The sequence below is a fragment of the Sus scrofa genome, chromosome 17, assembly GCF_054392235.1.
Source record: "Sus scrofa isolate SSC_HxYL_T2T_F1_AM1 chromosome 17, Sscrofa_HxYL_maternal_Yorkshire_Landrace_v2.0, whole genome shotgun sequence".
In the NCBI taxonomy this organism is placed as follows: Eukaryota; Metazoa; Chordata; class Mammalia; order Artiodactyla; family Suidae; genus Sus; species Sus scrofa.
This window is the reverse complement of record NC_139399.1, coordinates 20942443-20963565: the sequence shown is the minus strand read 5'-3', so window position 1 is coordinate 20963565 and position 21123 is coordinate 20942443. Positions and strand designations below refer to the sequence as shown.

The following is a 21123-nucleotide window of genomic DNA, read 5'->3' as shown; positions in this document are numbered from 1 at the left end:
GGGGCTCCCGTTGGTGCGACTGGGCTTCTGTGCGGGTCATTGCAACCACTGAGTGAAAGAGTGTGGAGGGGACGCCACGTCTGAGAGGGGTGCACCAAAGCCAAGTGGGCAGTGGGCCAGCCTCTGCAGAGACCCCGAGTCTCCAAGGCCGTGGCTAGCCTGACTGGTCTGCAGATTTCTGACAGGATGCCTGATCCCCCAACCTCCTCCCCACGGGGACCTCTGCTCAGAGAATGACCCCACCCAGAGACATTAAGGGATCAAAGCTTCTGTCCGAAGCCCTCTGGAACTCAGGGGAGCCTGGAAGAGGAAGGAGAAGGTCAGGCCCTGTCTGAGTCAGCCAAGCCAGGCCCGTTTCCCTCAGGCCACACCTGGAATTGGGAGGTGGCCTGGTGTTCTGGGAGGTACCCCTTCTGGGTCCCTCTGGAAGACCTGTGAAGATTCAGCCTGCCTCTCCCTGTCGCCAGAGGAGTAGCTGAAGGCAGCCAGTAAGGCACAGCTTCTTTACTGTCTTCCTGGGACTTCAGCTTTTAGGCTCAAGGGACGACCCTCATTCCATCCTGAAAGTTGCTGATGCTGACTTCCTGGGGCCAAAGTGTGGGTGGAGTGTGCCCACCTCTCAGCCAAAACAACAGCGATGTTTTTCTGCCTTATTTTTTTTTTTTTTTTTTTGCTTTTTAGGGCCGCACCTGGTGGATATGGAAGTTCCCAGCCTAGGGGTTGAATCAGAGCTGCAGCTGGGATCCAAGCTGCTTCTGTGACCTGCACCACAGCTCCTGGCAATGATGGATCCGTAACCCACTGAGTGAGGCCAGGGATGGAACTCTTGTCCTCATGGATACTAGTCAGTTCATTACTGCTGAGTCACAATGGGAACTCCTATATTTTTCTGTTTTAAATGAGAACCATACCCTCTCTGATAGCCGCATTGAACACTGCTAAACTCCAGAGCCAAATCGATGAGAGAAACCTACAGTGTGGCCAAAGCCTGCCCCTGATTTGGTTTCTTTCCAAGGGGATTTAAGGAGGAAAGTTTTTGCCTTTCCCATCAGTGCTGGGGTATCCAGTCCAGGTTCTTTGGTTTCATCTAACTTTGCCAGTTTTATACTCTGATTTGCTTTTGGCACTTTCACTCTATTTGGTTTCAGGTGGGCCAAACCCTTTCCACAGCCTTACACCAACCCTTGGGGTATTACATTCTGTTCCCTGAGATGCTTTTTACAATTCCATTTGACCACATGGCTTTTGGCTGCCCTGCTAAGGGGTCTTTCATGCTGTACATTTGTTTCTTTCCTTTCCCTCTGGCATCAAGCTGGTCTTGGTTGGTTCTTGAAGTGGGCAACTACTTTGAGTTTTCAGGAAGATCAATAAAGTCACCCTAGATGCCTGCTATAATAAAGTGAATGCCTGGACCACTGTGTTAAGAAGGATGCTGGGTCCAGCTTCTACTTTGGCAATAAAGAGGGCTTCAGAGGAGGGAGTGGCAGTGGCTGCCGTGGGTACCAACGGTCAGCATTCCTCAGGGGCTCTGATCAGTTCCATTTGGGGGCTCGGAACCTCACAAGCTGTAATACAGTGGGCAGTTCTTTCACATTTTCAGTTTTAAATTGTCTTCCCTTAAAAGGATCATCCTTGGACTCTAAGTCCCATCTCTGCTGAGTCCTAATGTTACCAAACCAAACTATGTTCCATTTGCCCACATGCAGTAAAGCCTGTCTACCAACCCCACGTTGTGGTGAAGGAAAGTGCCGAGTTTATCGCAAGGCCAAGTTAACCCTAATGCTCAGAAGACCCTGAATTCTCTGATGGCTTTCGGGGAAGAATTTTTTTTTTTTTTTTTTTTTTTTTTGTCTTTTCTAGGACCGCACCCGCAGCATATGGAAGTTCCCAGGCTAGGGGTCAAATTGGAGCTGCAGCCACCGGCCTACGCCAGAGCCACAGCAATGCAGGATCTGAACCACGTCTTCGACCTACACCACAGCTCACGGCAATGCCGGATCCCCAACCCAGTGAACAAGGCGAGGGATCGAACCCACAACCTCATGGTTACCAGTTGGGTTCATTAATCACTGAGTCATGACGGGAACTTGGGGGGCAGGGTGGGGTGAGGGGAAGAATTTTTAAAGGCAAGGGGAGAGAGAGGGTTGCAGGGTGGTGGTGAATGCCCCTCTGGTTAGTTGGCCGTGAGGCGATCAGGTGGTATTTCAGGAGTCAGCATCAGCTGGTCTGGGGTTTACATGCTTGTGGTCAGCACACAGTTAACTTCTTCCACCTGGTGGGGGTTTCAGTATCTGCAAAATAACAGTATGACTCAGGATATTATCTATAGCCCCCTGCTTGACTGTTTTCCTCTGTTTCTGCATTTTCTCACTTGTCTGATTTTTTTCTTTGGAACTCAAGGAAGGCCTGGAAGGCTAAAGCTTTTTACAAACAAGAGGAGAGGGATATGGGGGTCTGTCTCCAGGAAGCCCCCACAGGGTCCGTTTTGATCTCTCCCCCCCCCCCCCCCGAGTACCTACATTCTTCTCAACATGGGATGATCCTAATTGGTTGAATATGATTCTTGTTTCCGGGAGTTCCCGTCATGTGGCTCAGTGGTTAACGAATCCGACTAGGAACCATGAGGTTAAGGGTTCGATCCCTGGCATCGCTCAGTGGGTTGACGATCTGGCGTTACTGTGAGCTGTGGTGTAGGTTGCAGACGTGGCTCGGATCCCGAGTTGCTGCGGCTGTGGTGTAAGCCAGTGGCTACAGCTCCGATTAGACCCCTAGCCTGGGAACCTCCATATGCCTCAGATGCGGCCCTAAGAAAAGACAGTAAATAAATAAATAAATAATTCTCCTTTCTGGCTAAATCCTCTGTTGATTTGGGGCGTATTTCTCTGAGCTGCTTCCACTGTCCTTTTCGACTTTGAGGAATTATTTTCCCATTATTGGGGCAATACCAGGTCTCAACTCAGGTTGCCTGCTTGTGACCCTTTTTCCAGCAACCCAGAGAACAATGCCATCAGTGCCCCTTCCCCAGCTGCCCTCACTCTCATAGCAGCTGTTCTACTTTCCATTCCTTTTAGATGCCAGGAGCAGTTTCTGAGTTATTCCTCCAACAGACGTGGATCTCAACTAGAATCTTTTCCCGAGAATAAATGGCCATTGTTAGGGTTTTCCAAAAAGCTATAGAACTTGTACGTGCTTAGAAACGCAGCGCAGGTACCACACAGGTATTCTTGTTGCTTTCCATCTTGGGCTTGAAGAACTGAGTGCGTCTGTTGCTATGGATGCTGGGAAGAAGCATTTTCTCCCTCCAGCGCTCAGCCCAGGAATGGGCTAGCCTCCTGAGACCCTCAGCGCAGCCCCCTCAACGTCCTTCAATACCTGCTGGTGCACAGGCCACATAGTCTCCTTATAGGAGTGAGGTGGGGGCGACTGGGGGCGTTCCCCTGCAGTGGCTGAGCCTTTTCTTTGTTTTCTGCACTCCCCCAGCACCATTCTGAAGCCCCTCACCATGCCCAACATTCAGATCTCAGAGGTGGATGCCCTGCCCGAGAGCGACCAGACGCCGAGCCCCACAGGTACCTTTGGAATGGGGGTGGGGCAGTCCTCCAGTTTGGAGCTGATTATGTGAAGACTGATGTCATGGATGTTACACTTTGCTGTGGTGTAGATCACAGATGCAGCTCTGATTCCACATGGCTGTGGCTGTGGTGGAGGACTGCAGCTGCAGCTCCAATTCGACCCCTGGTCTGGGAACTTCCATGTGCCGCGGGTATGGCCCTAAAAAACAAAAACAAACAAACAAACAAAAACACATTAAAGAGAAAAAATTAAAACGTTCCCATCTTACCCAACCACTGACTTTCCCACCCTAGAAGCAATTTGAAGATATTTTTTGCAAACACAAGCAAATACACACCAGCAAAGCTTTCTGGTTGATGTCATTTCTTTTCTTCCCCTTTTATACCAGTGGCACCATTTTGCAAATCTTCGTTTCTGTTGATTTGTCTTGAGGATTGTTCCATACACATCCATAAAGATTTACAGCTCTGTCTACTTCATTGCATGAAAAATGATAATTTAATCACTCCCTATTAATAAACGTTTTAAGTCCTTTCCAGTCTTCAAAACAAGAGGGTAGACAGTGCCCGTGTACATGTGTCTTTTCACAAATGTGTCCTTGTCTGTAGGATTCTCTCAAATGGAATTTCTGGGTCTGAGGCTGTGTGCCTTTGGAGTTTTGATAGCTATTACCCGTTTGCAATACCTTGCAAGTCCTTATATCGTGCGTATTCTGTGCCACACACTGTTGTACGTGCTTTGAATAAATTAACTTATTGAAACCCTCGCAACAATCTTGTGAGGTGGGAGCTATTATCATCCACATTTCATGAGGATACCGAAGCACAGAGAGGTTAGTGGTACATGTTGTCAGCAAGGAAGACACCGTTACCGTCTGGTTCTGCTGGCTGGTCTCACAGGTTAACAGGGAAAGATCCAGCAAAAGTTTAGCAACATGTGCACATGGGCGAGACCCAGGAACACTAAGTACCTCACCCAAACAGCAGAAGCCCTCGTCTTAAATACCGTCTTCAGCTAAAGACAAAAGGGGATGTTGAGGGTATTGGTTTGGGACTTCAAAGTGGAATTTCTGTGGTGGCGCAGTAACGAACCCGACTAGTATCCATGAGGATGCAGATTCCGCCCCTGGCCTCGCTCAGTGGGTTAAGGAGACGGCGTTGCCGAGAGCTGTGGTGCAGGTCGCAGACGCCGCTCGGATCCTGAGTTGCTGTGGCTGTGATGTAGGCCGGCAGCTGTAGCTCTGATTTGACCCCTAGCCTGGGAACTTCCATATGTTGCACCGGCAGCCCTAAAGAAAAAGTGGGGGTAGGGGGAGGAAGGCAATTCACAGAGATGGAAAAGCAAATGTTGATAAATGTTTGCTGGGCCAGCAGAGACAATGGGACACCACAGAGACAATGCATTCATTGCCACAGAGACAATGAATGGACTCTGATCTCTAGGCCCCATTCCCTCCACCACACTTAGCCCATATTCTTTGCAGGTATTTCTGGTGGTAGCTCTAGTCCTGTAATAGGCCCTCTAGCTAAATTCTTCAGGCAATTAAGAGGAAAGTCAAAGTTTCTTCCAGAGTCTTTTGGACCTTGATTATGCCAAAGACATTTTGGGGTGGTAGGTTTTGCTTTTCTCCCAAGGTGAAGCTGGGATTTGAACCTGGGAGTCTGGTTCTGAATGTCATCACTATATTGCTTCTCAGTAAGTTATACATCACGTTCCTCCCCAGGGTGGCATACTGATTTTCATCAAATGTATTTGGGGGGGAGTTCCCGTCGTGGCACAGTGGTTAACACATCCGACTAAGAACCATGAGGTTGTGGGTTCGATCATTGGCCTTGCTCAGAGGGTTAAGCATCCGGCTTTGCTGTGAGCTGTGGTGTAGGTTGCAGACTTGGCTCAGATCCCGCGTTGCTGTGGCTCTGGTGTAGGCCGGTAGCTACAGCTCCGATTGGACCCCTAGCCTGGGAACCTCCATATGCCACGGGAGCGGCCTAAGAAATGGCAAAAAAGACAAAAAAAAAAAAAAAAAAAAAAAAAAAAAAATGTATTTGGGGGGAAGCTGTGGGTGCTGTAGCGTTGGTCAGGAAGAGGGTGCTGTGTGCACACTGCCGCTTCCCAGGTCCAGGCAGACAGAGCTCCCTTCCCTTCCCTCCCAGACTCCAGGGGCCTCAAGTCCCTGCCGGAAGACACCCCACAGCTGATGCGCACACGTAGTGATGTTGGGGTACGTCGTCGTGGCAACGTGAGGACACCCAGTGACCAGCGGCGAATCAGACGCCACCGCTTCTCCATCAATGGCCATTTCTACAACCACAAGGTAGAGGGGACGGGGATGAGGGTGCAGGGCAGCCCCACTGGCAGCCTCTTCCTAGAGAGCTGCCACCTCTGGGTGACAGATACCTGGGAAGCCATTCAGTCTTTGGGTCCTGGGTGGGCTGAGGCTCTGCTGGCTCTGTGCAACCTGAGGACTCCAGGAGCCCTCCTAGATGGTGGGAGAGAGGAAACCAGCCCTCGTCAGGACCTCCCCGCCTTGTCCCCCTCCCTGCCCCCCTTCCCTGGCAAATCCACGTTACTCTTTTTTTTTAAATTCTACTAGTTTTTTTTTTTTGGTCTTTTTTGCCATTTCTTGGGCCGCTGCCACGGCATATGGAGGTTCCCAGGCTAGGGGTCTAATTGGAGCTGTAGCTGCCAGCCTATGCCAGAGCCATAGCAACGCGGGATCCGAGCCGCATCTGCAACCTACACCACAGCTCACGGCAACGCCAGATCATTAACCCACTAATCAAGGGCAGGGACCGAACCCTCAACCTCATGGTTCCTAGTCGGATTCGTTAACCACTGCGCCACGACAGGAACTCCCCACATGTTACTCTTTCTGCACTATGTGCCTCCAGCTGCTGTGTAGTCTGACTGCTCTGGGAGTTAAGGGCTGCCTGGAACCAGAGCTGCAGGACTCAGATCAGGCAGTGTCAGCACACTACCCACCCACCCCAGGCTAGTTGAGTCTCCTTCCCTCCTGCTCTTGGGTTTGAATCTGGCCCCAGAAACAAGTGCATCATGGAAGTGTGGTTACAGACCTCCTCGTGCTGAAGTCATAGTGGAAGGGGCTTTGTGCATGGTTTTTGTTTTTGTTTTTGTTTTAATTGAAGAGTAGTTGATTTATAATGTTGTATTAATTTCTACTGAATAGCAAAGTGATTCAGTTATACATTATATATATAATACATATATTATCTACGTATACATTCTTCTTTTTAATATCCTTTCCCATTATGGTTTATCACAGGACATTGAATATAGTTCTCTGTGCTGTACAGTAGGATCTTGTTTATCCCCTCAGCTTTATGCGTGTTTTATTTGGAGAGAGAGTGCCTCCCTTCTCTGGTCCTCTTTCCTTCCCCAGCCCTGCCACGTGCAAGCTCAGACCCCTCAAGCTTCTTCTGGGGGGTGGGCACCAGCTTCTGACTTAAGCAAAGCCCAGGGTTCATTTGCCAATGTCCAAGTCTGATGCCTCTAGGCTGTTGGGGGCAGGAGGCGCTTAGGCAGCCCAGGTTGGGGACCATTGTCCCTGTCCCTTTACCCCAGGTAACAGGGCCAGGACACCTGGGTTTTAGTGTCCCGTCCTTGTCCTTGTCCCTCTCTCACCCACTCTGAGCTGGACCCCTCTATTGACAGACGTCAGTGTTCACACCAGCCTATGGCTCCATTACCAATGTCCGCATCAACAGCACCATGACCACTCCACAGGTCCTGAAGCTGCTGCTCAACAAATTCAAGGCAAGTTCCCTCTGTTGTGTGCTGTGGGGCCCCCAGAGGTGTAGGGGTGGGGGCTATGTTTGGTGAGGGTCGGGGGACGCCGGGCAGAAAGCATTCATACTCTTTACACCCCATGATTCTGGTGCCCCTGAGGTCTTCTCAGGTCTGAGAAGCACTGAGCCTCAGGTGCTTTATGGGCCACTTAGGGAAGGACCCTGGGCTTGGGGACTGCTTTAGGGCTCCATGCGCAGACCAACTTCTGGGGAACACAGCTGGAGAATTTACTTTAAAAAATGAGCCTTCGGGAGTTCCCGCTGTTGTGCAAAGGGATTGGCAGCATCTCTGCAGGCCCAGAAGGCAGGTTAGATCCCCAGCTGGCACAGGATCCAGCATTGCTGCAGCTGCAATGTTGGTCCCAACTGTAGCTGGGATCTGATCCCTGGCCCAGGAACTCCATATACCGAGGGGTGGCCAAAAAAGAAAAGAAAGCAAAAAAAGAAAAAAAAAATTAGCCTTCAATAGATGTGAAAATGATAAGGCATGAGTGTTTTAAAAGTCCTGTTATTCTGTATGTTTTCCATAATCCCCTCCCTTCAAAGTCTTTTGAAAACCAAGTATTCTTATTTTTAATACAAGCCAGTGTCTCTCACTGGCTTAAGGGCAGAGACTCTTGGTTCGACTCTGCATCCATCACCTGCGGGCTGAAGCTCCCTGTGCTCCTGCTTCCTCATCTGTAAAATGACATTAACAGGACTGTGTCACCAGGTTGTCATGAGTATTAAGTGGGTTAAAACATGTAGAGTGTATCGAGCTGTGCCTGGCACAGTGCAATAAGTGTTAGCTCTTATTACCTATTTTTATTGCAGCGGTTATCTGTCTGCTCTATCTCCTTATCTTCTAAGAGTAGTAGATAAATAGCCCTCCCCTCAAAAGAGCTTTTCGGAAGAAGAAATGGCCACAGTTAGGGTCTGTAAATATGTGCTTTCAGCAAGTATCTTTTGCTGCTTCCTGATTCAGATTGAGAACTCGGCAGAGGAGTTTGCTTTGTACGTGGTCCATACCAGTGGCGGTAAGTCTAAAGAACACAAAGTACTTAAACCTTTTAATTAACTCAAAATAGCAAGTTTTTTTTTGTTTGTTTTGTTTTGTTTTTTTAAATCTCTGCCTCATCTTGCTGTTTGGGTTTTGGAAACTTCTAAATGTTGTTTGCCTCCACTGTGGGCTTGCTGGATGAGTCCACTGGGGGATGCCATGTATGGTCAGTAAACAAACCCTATAACCTAACTGCCTATTAAAAAAAAAGGAACTGGATTTTCTTGAGAGACAGAGAAAAACCACTTCCTCCAATGCAGCATCTTTGAAATTGTGTGAGGCATGGAAGCATCTGTGAAGGGTGGTTGCTTTGAACAATACCTGTTGAATTGTTCGTTTACAAATCAGTCTCCTGACTCACATGGCTGCATCTCTTAAGGCCTAAGGTTCATTTGGGCCCCTTGTTGACAACCACTTATGGTGAGAAAGACCTTAGGCAACTCAGGGCTCCTCCTGGCTGTGTGTGTGTTTCCAGAGAAACAGAAGCTGAAGAACACCGATTACCCCCTGATTGCCCGGATCCTCCAGGGCCCATGTGAGCAGGTCTCCAAAGTGTTCCTTATGGAGAAGGACCAGGTGGAAGAGGTCACCTATGACGTGAGTCCCCTTTCAGTCAGATGGTCTGTCCCAGGAGGGTGGGGATTTGCAGCTGGGGTATAGCTTGGCTTTCTGGCCCAGGACCATGCCCCATGTTGTTGCCATTCCTTAATACCAGGTTTTCTTGAAGTGGTAATGACAGGGCCGGGAAAATGAATGCAGAGGCTGGGTTGAGGTGTGTCCTCTGGGGGGTTATTGAAAGAGTGCTTAGGCACAAAATGATTTCCATAGAAGGAATATATTTTTCGAGGCTTTCTGGAGTACTGTAAGAGGGCTGAGAAGTTTCTGCAAGTCTTTTCTAAGCAACTTCAAGAAGTTAGCAGTGATTGTTATCTTATGTGTTAGTCAGCTTTGGCTATTGTAACAAACATCCCCAATTCTTAGTCACTTACAATAGCCAACATTTGCTTTCTTGCTCAGGATTCTGCAGTCTGGTGGCAGTGGTTCTGCTCTAGGTTGTGGGTAGACTCCGTTCAGGTCTACGCTGCATGCCTTATTTGGAGACCCAGGGTCAAGGGGCAGTGGCTACCTAGGGTATGCTTCTCAGGGCAGATGGCTGGAATGCAAGATGCCATGGAGCTCATTTGAAGCCCCCACTTAGATTTTTTTTTTTAATTACTCAAATGAATTTATCGCATCTGTAGTTGTATAATGATCATAACAATCTGATTTCACAGGATTTCCATCCCACAGCCCAGGCACATCCCCCCACCCCCAGCCCCCACTTAGATTTGATGTATCACATCCACACACTCATTCCATTGGCTAAAACAAGTTGCATAGCCGTGCCCAACATTGACAGGGTGGAGAAATATACTTCTCTGGGGGAGAAGTGTTTATGGAGTAGAGAGAGGGTTCTGGTGAGGGAGAAAGTGTGGCTGTTCACCTCCAGCTTACCTGGGAGCCACCCCTATGCTTCCAGCCTCTCATGAGGAAGCTCACATTTGGATGCCTCTTGAAGATGAGAGGTGCAAATCCTTATTCTGAGCCATGGTTCCTTATTCTCCTAGGGGAGAGCGGAGAGGTTTATTGAATATTGTGGGTTCTTCTCTCGAAGAGAAGACCTGAAAGTGCTTTTCAATGTTCGATAAGAGAAAATGCTTTTCTATGTTTGACATCACCTCATGGATTGGATACGTGAGATGCAAAATCAGATGTTTTAGAAGTTCCCTGGTGGCTTAGTGGGTTAAGGGTCTGTGTTGTCGCTGCTGTGGCTCAGGTCACTGCCGTGACACAAGTTTGATCCCTGCCCCAAGAAGTTCAGCCTGCCATAGGCGTGGCCAACAAGAAAACAAATGAGTTTTGAGATCTGTATCATGTAAATGAATGATTTTCACTGCAGACTCTAACCAGCCTTGGGAAGAATGGGGCTTGGGTCCTGCCTTTAAGGAAATCCTGGGTTAGTGCACAAATAGATTTCCCCATACATGAGAGAGATGCCCCCCAAACTGGAATAGTGTTGGGAGGGGTCGTGCACCCCAGACGTCCTTTTTCTTCCCCAGGTGGCTCAGTATATAAAGTTTGAGATGCCTGTTCTTAAAAGCTTCATTCAGAAGCTCCAAGAGGAAGAAGATCGGGAAGTAAAGAAGCTGATGCGCAAGTAAGCATGGCCCCTGGGGTGGCTGGTGGGGTTTCCTCTGCAGCCTTGGTGAGAGAGGCCCTGTCCAGGAGCCTTTCAGGGGCTGTGCTGAGCTGCTGCCTGGGCCCGGCTCTATTGGACCTGGTTCAGGGGGCTTCCCATTGACAATGCCAGATTTGGGATGGGGACATGAACCTTCAGTGAGTTGGTCTTTCTGCTTCTCGTTCAACTTCTCATTTTGATGTGAGACATAAAAATGTTCCAAAGATTTCAGGAAGGTTGTCTCAGCAGTGGAGAGTCATCTGAGCGGCCAACTTCTAAAATCCCTGGTTTCACTTCCTTACATCCTGCCTCCCTTCTTAACGTTTCTCTTCTAGAACTTGCCTTTGGGTTGAAAAGTCCAGTGGTACTAAAACTGCTCTCTGGAGAGGATTTTGTGATTTTTTTTCCCTTTGGCCATGTTTAGTCATAAAGTAGACTGTGTTTCCTAGATAGAGCAGAACAATTGATGTATTTTTGCCACTAGAGAATAAAGTTAATGCTACATTTATTGCTGGTAGCAACCAGCATGATGGCGGGTAACATTTATTGAACACTTACTATGTGCCAACTTTTAAAAAATGGCTTTTCCTGTTCAATCCAAAGCCACGTCAGGTCTGCTTAACAGTGCCCACTCTAGTATATATGAATTGCTGTAAATCAGGGAAGGGATGAAAAGACTGTACCCATCAACAAGCCATTGGGTCTCCATGCCTGGTAGTTGCTTTGGCCTTTTTGATAAAATGCAGATACTAATATTAGGTTGAACCATATGACACTGCCATTTGTGTAGGCTCCCCCAATGGTAAAAATAATGACCCTTTCCTATGGTCCAGCCTGGGTGAGGATTACGTGATATTCTGCGTATGAGCGCTCAACTAATGGAATCCTTATTACTCTTCTTGTTTCGCCTTCTCATTCGTCTTTGCCAGACTTTCTAATCAGAGTCCTTAATCTAGGGTGGAGGGAGCCTCATCAGTCCCTCTCTTCCTCTTGTGGAAAAACACAAGGAAGCAAGTGGTTCAAGAGTGGGCCGGTGAGAGAAGCAAAGGGATGGGACAGCTGGCCCACATTGTGACCCAAGGGATGCGGGAGGGTCTCGAGGAGGAGTGTGTCGCCTTCTGCTCTCCACCACAGCTGTTCTGTCCCCAGGTACACTGTGCTCCGGCTAATGATTCGGCAGAGGCTGGAGGAGATAGCTGAGACCCCAGCAACAATCTGAGCCACAAGAAGGAGGGGATCCAGATGCCGCGGGGGCTGCTGTGACCTGAGAAGGCCCACAGGAAGTGCTTTCCATGGAAATATTTAAATGCGAACCTTTCCAGCCCCCAAACCATCTACCTGCTGCCCCGAGCAGGATGGAGAAGCCAGCAGACAACTCCCCTTCCTTTCTTTCCCTCACAAGGACTTTCCATTTTTGTTATAAGGTGGACCTAAACTGTGTGTGTATGTGTGTGTGTGCGCGCGCACTCACGCACGTGCATGGTACACATACACATGCCCACCTGATATATTCACACGCAGTTAAATTCCAAGCAACCAGCACAAGTGCTATGAGGCTAGCAGACTGCTGCTCGTGGGCAGAAAAATCAGAGGAGTCACTGATCTGAGGGGTTTTAGGCTGAAGAAAAGATTTCTTGGAGTTCCTGCTGTGGCACAACAGGATCATCAGTGTCTTGGGAGCACTGGGATGAGGGTTTGATCCCTGGTTGGGCACAGTGGGTTAAGGATCCGGCATTCCTGCAGCTGTGGCTTAGGTCACAACTACCGCTTGATCTGATCCCCGGCCCAGGAACTCCATATGCTGTGGGGCAGCCAGAGGGGAAAAAAAAAAAAAAAAAAAATCTCTCCTCTCAAATACCAGGGAGCAGCATGTTTAGAAGGGGAAGGAGGCTTAGCAGACTCACTATCTGGGATATTTATGTGTTAATAGACATTCTCCCTGTATGCCTGGAAGGATCTGTGAATGTGAGATCCTTGGAAATTAACAAACTAATGAACAAACCATGCCCTTGAGGCAGATCTGATGGAAAGAACAAGATAAACCATCATTCGGGTAGATGCAATAAGCCCACAAGTTTTTACACTGGAAACTTCTATTGTTTTAAACAAGAAAGACATAGGGGATGAGCTGTGTGGATGCCAGTGAAGAATGCATTCTGCCTCTGATATTGCTCTCAGCGTGTCCAGCCGCTGACCCCAACTCTGCTGCCTCCCTGTGTTGAAAGAAGCATCTTAAGAAACAGTCCTTGCGGGTTTGTACATGATGCTGACTGGCTGGTGAGGCCAGGGCCTGGTCTTGTGTGCCTGGGAAGTCACCCTCCTTAGGGAAAAGTGTAGGCTCCTTGCAGAAATGACAGGTGCCTGGAAGTCCACCCATTTTCACATCATCAAGGGGCCTTCCTGTACTTGGAGCTGAGGCCCTGAGTTTGAAGTCATGGCTTTCTACTTGCAAACCACTGGTGCAAGTGGCCCTCACATCGTGTGTGGAGATGGACTCCAGGAATGAAGACTCACCCTTCGGGGCTGCCCTGTGATGGTCCGAGTAGCCACCTGGGTGATCTTTAGAGCAGACCCCAGTGGAGGGGGAAGGACAGGAAGCGTCTGTCCCCTGGGGTCCCACTGGAAAGGTTGCCAGGGAGCTTGGCTCTAGGGAAGCTGGTCCTGTTTGGAGAGGGCCAGATACATGCTTGGAGCAGCGTGCCTAGTTATGGAGGTCAACCAAGCGAGGCAAGGAGCTCCTAACAGCAGGTGCCTGGGCCTTGTGGGGGTAGGGGGCTCCCCATCTCTTCCCCACCTCCTTTCTGAAGAAAGTTTGGAAAGTTGGGCAGTTGAGCAAAGAGCCACTGATCCATGCCTGCAGGGAAGGTGGACCTTGGCAGCAGAGCTGTCTCTGCCCCAGCACCCTTGCTCCCAACCCACAGCTGTGGCTTCCTAGGCCACTTTAGAAGCCTCACAGCTGTGGTCTCATTGTTAACTTTCAAAAAGACGGAGTCCTCAGCAAGCTCACCACCTCCGTGGGAAGTTCCACCAGCGCTGTGGGGCGTGGACTGGAAATCCAGAGAGCCTTCATCTCAAGCAGACACCTCGGTGGGCTTCTGCACAATGCTCAGAACAAACTGGGGGCCGAGGGAGAGACTTCCTTTGTTACATACAGATGGGAACGGGCAATTCTGTGAATGCAAACATACTTCCTGAGTTTTGCGTTTGAGAAATGACTTAGAAAACTTCTTTTCCGGTTATTTTTATGTTGAATGTTCAAAGCCTTTTATGACTCCAGTCATCCTCCTTGGGTAGCTAGGGGGACAAGTTTCCACAAAGCAAATGACTAATGACTACCTTTTCTTAGATAGATGTTTTTGGTTTATCAAAGTTCTCTTTAATTTGCACTAGCACTGTGATAGTGTTCAATATGGACATGCGGCAGAATGTCCGGTTTGCTAGATCACTTTCTGAGAAAGTGATACTAAGGTAGACTTGGCTTTTTTTTTTTTTTTTTTTTTTTTTTTTTGTCCTTTTGCCATTTCTTGGGCCACTCCCGCGGCATATGGAGGTTCCCAGGCTAGGGGTCCAATAGGAGCTGTAGCCGCCAGCCTATGCCAGAGCCACAGCAACGCTGCATCCAAGCCACGTCTGCAACCTACACCACTGCTCACGGCAACTCTGGATCCCCAACCCACTGAGCAAGACCAGGGATCGAACCTGTAACCCCATGGTTCCTAGTCGGATCCGTTAACCACTGAGCCACGATGGGAACTCCTAGACTTGGCTTTTTAAAGATGGAGGATTGGGATGGAATCAAGGGGAAACCGTATCTTATATAACACGTTCCACTTAACTGCAGGCCACACTTTTCCTTTTTGTCTTATCCTGTTTAGAAATCTTTTCTCACGCGCTAGTAACCCCATCAGGAATTTTGGAAAAGTTATTTGAAATAGCAGCAGCTGAGACAGTCCTTGGCAATGTGGAGCCAGATTTTCTCACTGGTATCACATGGCTTTGAACTTCTGGACTGACTTGTGTGGGTTTATGTAATAGCGTGCAACGAACCTGAAATCATGTGAAGAACAAAAGGCCAGTTTATAGGGTTTTTTCCCTCACTTGTGAAAAGCTCCAGAGTCACATCTGGCTTTCTTTTTCCCGGGGCTTAAGTTACAAGGTGATCAAATGAAGGAAAAACACCCAAGTTCATCTGGTTGGAAAGGGGGGGGTCGGACCTCCCAGGTGATGGTGGAATTAAGCACAAGGTCATGTTCTTAGTCGTCACAAGAGCGGGAAGGTGATGAGTTAAATTGAGGGGGGTGGGGGAGTGGTTACCTTGGGGAGGGACTGAAAAGCACAGACAATAGGTTTGCTTCTGCAAACTGGTGAGGAACCTGCACCCTGTCTCAGGCTTGTGGACTTTAACTCTGAGTTGAGGTTGAGCCAAGAGGATCTCAGATTAGTCACCCACCTCTGTGACAAACGCTGGGCCCTGAGCTTGAGGTTTGGGTCTGAGACTTCAAGGAGAAATATTTTCCCCCTTTCCTCCTCCCTACAGAAAGAAAACAATACTCTTTCCTTGAGATCTCCAAACAAAGACATTTTATCTGTGTAGATAAGACTGTGGGATATAATGACAAAACCCAAAACAAACCCTGTTCTCCAATGCAAAAATTCTTGGCAACAATTTCTTTCTTGGGCGTGGGGCGGTTATTTTGGGTTTTGGTTTGAAGGGTGGAAGGAGAAATGGACCACAGAAGGGCAGGAAGCTCTTTTAAGAAGAGAATGCTCTCTAAAACAACTGTTTCATGGAGTTCCTGTCAGTAGCTCAGTGGTGATGAAGCCAGCCGACTCGTGTCCATGAGGATGCAGGTTTGATCCCTGGCCCCGCTCTGCGGGTTAAGGATCCTGCTTTGTCATGAGCTGTGATGTAGGTTGCAGATGCAGCTCGGATCCTGCATTGCTGTGGCTGTGGTATAGGCTGGCAGCTGCAGCTCCCATTCAACCCTTAGTCTGGTAATTAAAAAAAAAAAGGCAGCAACTATTTCAAAGCCTCATAGAGTAGAGAACGTGGTGCCACAGATCCATCTCCAAGACAGAAATTTCTGTATGCACAAAGAATTCCAGTCTTGTGCTAAGACTGAGCCACCACTGAGGGCAGAGATCTTGTTGAGCATGTGAGGCAGCAGCACAAATTCTCAAGTCTCTACTTAAATTGTTTTACACAAAGTCTTCTTGTTGAGGCAGATGAGAAATGATCTCCTAGAGAGATAAAAATAAAAACAAGTATGGCACCCCTTCTTTTGTATGTAGTAGGCAACGTTGACCCTGCCAGGGAGGTTACAGCGCCCCCTGTGCTGTCGCCAAGCAACAGACACGGACAAGCTGTGAAAGGAGAGCCTCCGTTTACCTGTTTCCCAGTTTGATGGTCACTGCTAGTGTTTCTTAAGGGTTTCCCCACTTGTTTTAGCTTTGTGAAGTATTTTTCGCTTAATCATAACTTGCCTTTCAAGCAATGGTACATGACCTGGTTCAATGTTTGGTTCTGAATTTATAAACTGATGTGTTTAGGTATCTTAATGTAACTTGACAAGTCCTCAGTAGGCAGCTGTGAATTTCTGTAACATTTTGATAGGCTTTAAAGCACCTGACTTAGACCTTGTTGAATAAAGCACTTTTCAAAGAGAAGTGTGTGTCTTCTGTGCTACGAGAGAGTTGGGGATGGGGACATAAAGGTGCATCCAGGGGACAGGTTGATTTTCTTCCCTCAGAGTTTACAGTTTGAGTGGGCTCAGACTTGGTTCTAATGTCCCAAACAGGAAGTGAAATAAGAACATACCCCGAGTCTTGGGTTCAGGCTCTGGTGGAGCCAAGAATTGTAGAAACGCCTGAGGACAGCTGTTCCACGAGGCTGGATTTTTTTTTTTTTTTTTTTTTTTTTGTCTTCTTTTAGGGCTGCGCCCTTGGCATATGGCAGTTCCAAGGCTAGGGGTCGAATCGGAGCTGCATCTATCAGCCTACACCCCAGCCACAGCAACGCCAGATCTGAGCCCCGTCTGCGACCTACACCACTGCTGAGTGAGGCCAGGGATTGAACCTGCATCCTCGTGGATACTAGTTGGGTTGGTGACCGCTGAGCCACCGGAGGAACTCCCCTGTGAGGCTGAATTTTTGTCCTGGCTCTCCCCTTGGCTTGCTGGGACCAATCCATTGAACCTTTTTCTAGGACTTGGTTTCCTCATCTGTATAATGGCCAAGCCACTGCCAGGATGCCTGGACCTGTTCTTGCTTCTGTTGGAGGCAGTTCCTCAGGAGTGGCCAAGCCCAAGACCTTCAGACTAGGGCTCAAGTTCCACCCTGTGGTGTAGGGAAAGGGTGATGATTAATTTCATGTGCAACGTGGCTAGGTCATAGTGCCCAGGTATTTGGGCAAACGCTAATCTGGGTATTTCTGTGATGGTGTTTTTAGATGAGATTAACATTTAAATCTTTGAGTAAAGCAGGTTACCTTCCATAATGTGGCTAAGCCCCATCCAGTCAGTTGAAAGCCTAACAGAAAAACACTGACTCCTCTGAAGAGGAGGGAATTCTGCCTCCAGCCTGCCTTTGGATTTCAGCTGCAACACTGGCTCTTCCTTGGATCTCCAGACGGCCAGCCTACCCTGCTGATTTTGGACTTGCCTGCTCCCACAACTGGATGAGAAAATTCCTTATAGTAATTCTCTATCTAGATATGTCCATCCTTTTGGTTCTGTTTCTCTGGAAAACTCTGACTGATACAGCGGGAGAGTAATGAAGTTGGTTCATAACATTTAAACATGTGATTGACAGTTGTCTTTCTAGAAAATGTAGCCATGGAGCATAAAGAGTGACCAACATAGGAAGTTTCCATTGTGGCTCCAGTGGTCACAAGCCTGACTAGTATCCATGAGGATGTGGGTTTGATCCTTGGCCTCGATCAGTGGGTTAAGGATCCAGTGTTGCCATGAGCTGTGGTGTACGTTGCAGATGCAGCTTGGATCCAGCATTGCTATGGCTGTGGTGTAGGCCAGCAGCTGTAGCTCCGATTTGACCCCTGTCCTGGGAACTTCCATATGCTGTGGGTGCAGTCCTAAAAAGAAAAAACAAAACAGTGACCAAGATAATTTGGCCTCTAGAGGAAGGTAACAACCAAGACAAGATTTTTATCAAGGCCACCAAACAATGCTTATATATACTTAAAAAGAGAGAGAAAGGTTTGGATAAATCACTGTTTTCTTGAAGTGCTATTTTGATTTCTGACATTTAGAGATTTCACTCTAAGCAGTAACTTGTCAGTTGCTGAATTAACTAAATTAGGTGAAACATGTGAGTAGACAGTTAACACTTCCAAGGCAGTGAGGATTTTGTGCTGTACAATGTGTGGATGTAGGCAATTTAAAAATAAGACAAACGCTCTGTTTGCAGCCCTATTGAGACCCCAAATCAGGCAGTAAACTTTTAAAGGCGTTAGAATGCCTGAAGTCACCCAGCAAAACTTCGCCTCTGCTGAAGGAGTTAACAGTTTTTGTCTTGCCTTATGAAAACAGATTTTATGAAATAATTTGGTGGCATCTATTTTAGGGAATGAAGATAACTGAATGGAGTTTGCTGTGAGCACAAGACTTTACCGTGAAGTTTTGAATACATTTGAGGAGGTTTTGCTGGAATGCTTAAATGCAACCAAACCTGAAAATTAAACTTGGGTAAAGCTGACCTTGCTCTTTTCATTTTAAAACCAAGCAAAATAATAAATAAAAATATACTTATTACTTAAGCTTCATATGTAATTATATAAGTACATCAATTAACTTTATATAAATAATAAATTATAAATACATGCTTTATAAGTTAACTTTGGAAGTTTTAAAACTATGGGCTCATCGATAGGGGCTGTAAATCTTGGTTTTCTCAGAACAATTCCAATTTATGTCTATTGCTCCAGTGTAATTATCAATAGCACACCCTTTTGCTGTCAAAAATGTCTGTATATAGATGATAGTCACTCTATGCATTGACCAGAAAGAGCTTATCACAATTTCAATATGTGAGAATTTTAAGAAAAGCCATAAGTTGGGATTTAAATGTTAAGTTTACATTTTAGTCTAGAACTGAAATCTAAACTCATGTTTTGGTGGAAGGCAGACTATAATATGGATATCTAATATATCAGTTCTTGGATGATGCTGATTTAAATGTTCTTGCATTAGAGCATGATCCATTTTTCTTTTCTTTTTCTTTTTTTAAATGATTTTTATTTTTTCCATCATAGCTGGTTTACAGTGTTCTGTCAGTTTTCTACTGTACAGCAAGGTGACCCAGTCACACATACATATATACATTCTTTTTCTCACATTATCATGTTCCATCATAAGTGATTAGGCATAGTTCCCAGTGCTATACAGCAGGATCTCATTGCCTATCCATTCCAAAGGCAATAGTTTGCATCCATTAACCCCAAATTCCCAGTCAATCCCACTCCCTCCCCCTCCCCCTTGGCAACCACAAGTCTGTTCTCCATGTCCATGATTTTCTTTTCTGTGGAAAGGTTCATTTGTGCCGTAAATTAGATTCCAGATATAAGTGATATCATATGGTATTTGCCTTTTTTTTCTGACTTATTTCACTCAGTATGAGAGTCTCCATTTCCATCCATGTTGCTGCAAATGGCATTATGTTGTTCTTTTTTATGGCTGAGTAGTATTCCATTGTGTATATATACCACATTTTCTTAATCCATTCATCTGTCAATGGACATTTAGGTTGTTTCCACATCTTGGCTATTAAGATCCATTTTTCTTAATGGAGTTTTTAAAATGGACACATTAATATTAATTCATGACTACAAAAATCACCCTACCTGTGTCTGTAGAACCATCTAAGGGATCAGAAGCACCCAGATTTGGGTCTCTTATAATATCCTCCATTGATATAAGCCTAGGTTCCTGGAGTGTAGCTGGTGCCAAAGGTTGGCTCAGAAGGAACAGGACAGCATGAGTTGTCTTACAAATGGAAAGTAATCATGTCTCAGAGATGTCCAAAGAGTAATTTCAGGAACAAACTGCTAATGAGAACTCTCACATGTAGCGCATACTGAATTTCTGAGGCCATAAATCGTTGGAATCCAAAAGGATCCCAAGGAAAGATTTTAAAAGCAAAGGCTATATTTATGGAAATATAATGTAAATCATCACACTTCCTTCACCAGATTTTAGCAATAATGCAAATTGTCACAAAAATCAACTTAAGTAGTTTGGCCCAAACTCTTAAGTTAAGCAGAGAGCAAACTATGACATCCATGACCTGCTAAAAGAAAGCAACAAGTAAAAGTTGAATTTAAAATGGTCATAATAGTCTAGAGAAGAATCATTGGAAACATTAAATGAATTTTGCCAGGTTTTGCAAGTTTTCCAAGACATTATGACAATATACAAATTAATTTTTTTTTGTCTTTCTCTCTTTTTTTAGGGCCACACCTGTGGCATATGGAGGTTCCCAGGCTAGGGGTCCAATCCAAGCTGTAGCCGCCAGCCTACGCCAGGGCTGCAGCAACACGGGTTCTGAGCCGCATCTGTGACCTACACCACAGGCAACACCTATACCACAGGCAACACCGGATCCTTAATCCACTGGGCAAGACCAGGGATCGAACCTGAGTCCTCATGGATGCCAGTCAGGTTCGTTAACTGCTGAGCCACCACAGGAACTCCCTATACAAATTAATTTTATTTCTATATGTCGACAATAAAAGATTAGGAAATAAAATATAAAAATGTAAAGAGGAGTTCCCGTTGTGGCTCAGCGGTAGCAAATCCAATCAGTTTCCATGAGGATGAGGGTTTGATCCCTGGCCTCACTCAGTGGGTTAACGATCCGGCATTGCATGAGCTGTGGTGTAGATTACAGACGAGGCTTGGATTTGGCATTTCTGTGGTTGTGGCATAGGCTTGCAACTGCAGCTCCGATTCAACCCTCTAGTCTGGGAACTTCCATATGCCACAGATGCAGCCCTAAAAGCAAAAAAAAAAAAGAAAGAAAAAAAAGGAGACATACTTCATTTATGAATTGGAAAGATAGAAGTTCTCTTCAAATTGATCTAAGTAATCTCAATAAAATACCAAGTATGTATACGTCAATTAAAACAAAAAGGCCAAAAATGATCACAACATTGCAAATCAGCTATACTTCAATAAAACTTAAAACAAACAAACAAAAAGCCAAGTAACCAGAGGGGGTGGGGGAGTGGGAAGGGAGATAAATTAGGAGTTTGGAATTAATATATACACATTACTATGTATAAAAAGACATCAAGGACATGTATTCAATGTCTTGTAATAACCTATAACGGAAAATAATCTGAAAAAGAATGTATACATGTATAATTGAACCACTGCTGTATACTTGAAACTAATACAACATTGTAAATTCTATACTTCAGTTTTAAAAAAGATGATTTAAGGAGTCCATTGCTGGTAGATACACAAGTACAG

At 46.5% G+C, this 21123-nt stretch overlaps 1 protein-coding gene across 10 annotated transcripts in view; it reads left to right on the top strand.

Annotated features, from left to right (window-relative positions):
* The window catches only part of RASSF2 (Ras association domain family member 2), a 49228-nt gene extending 32925 nt beyond the window's left edge, over positions 1-16303 (top strand). For 5 of the 10 annotated variants that reach the window (XM_021077866.2, XM_085004433.1, XM_021077865.2 and 2 more), the window contains 7 exons: positions 3481-3569; positions 5727-5887; positions 7246-7347; positions 8344-8395; positions 8894-9015; positions 10518-10615; positions 11786-16303. In XM_021077866.2, the coding sequence (XP_020933525.1) occupies positions 3481-3569; positions 5727-5887; positions 7246-7347; positions 8344-8395; positions 8894-9015; positions 10518-10615; positions 11786-11855 (694 nt within the window). In that variant the 3' untranslated portion in view covers positions 11856-16303. The remainder of the gene's footprint in view (positions 1-3480; positions 3570-5726; positions 5888-7245; positions 7348-8343; positions 8396-8893; positions 9016-10517; positions 10616-11785) is intronic. The other 5 variants (XR_014832775.1, XR_014832779.1, XR_014832778.1 and 2 more) reach the window with 3 other exon arrangements.
* Positions 16304-21123: the final 4820 nt, after the last annotated feature.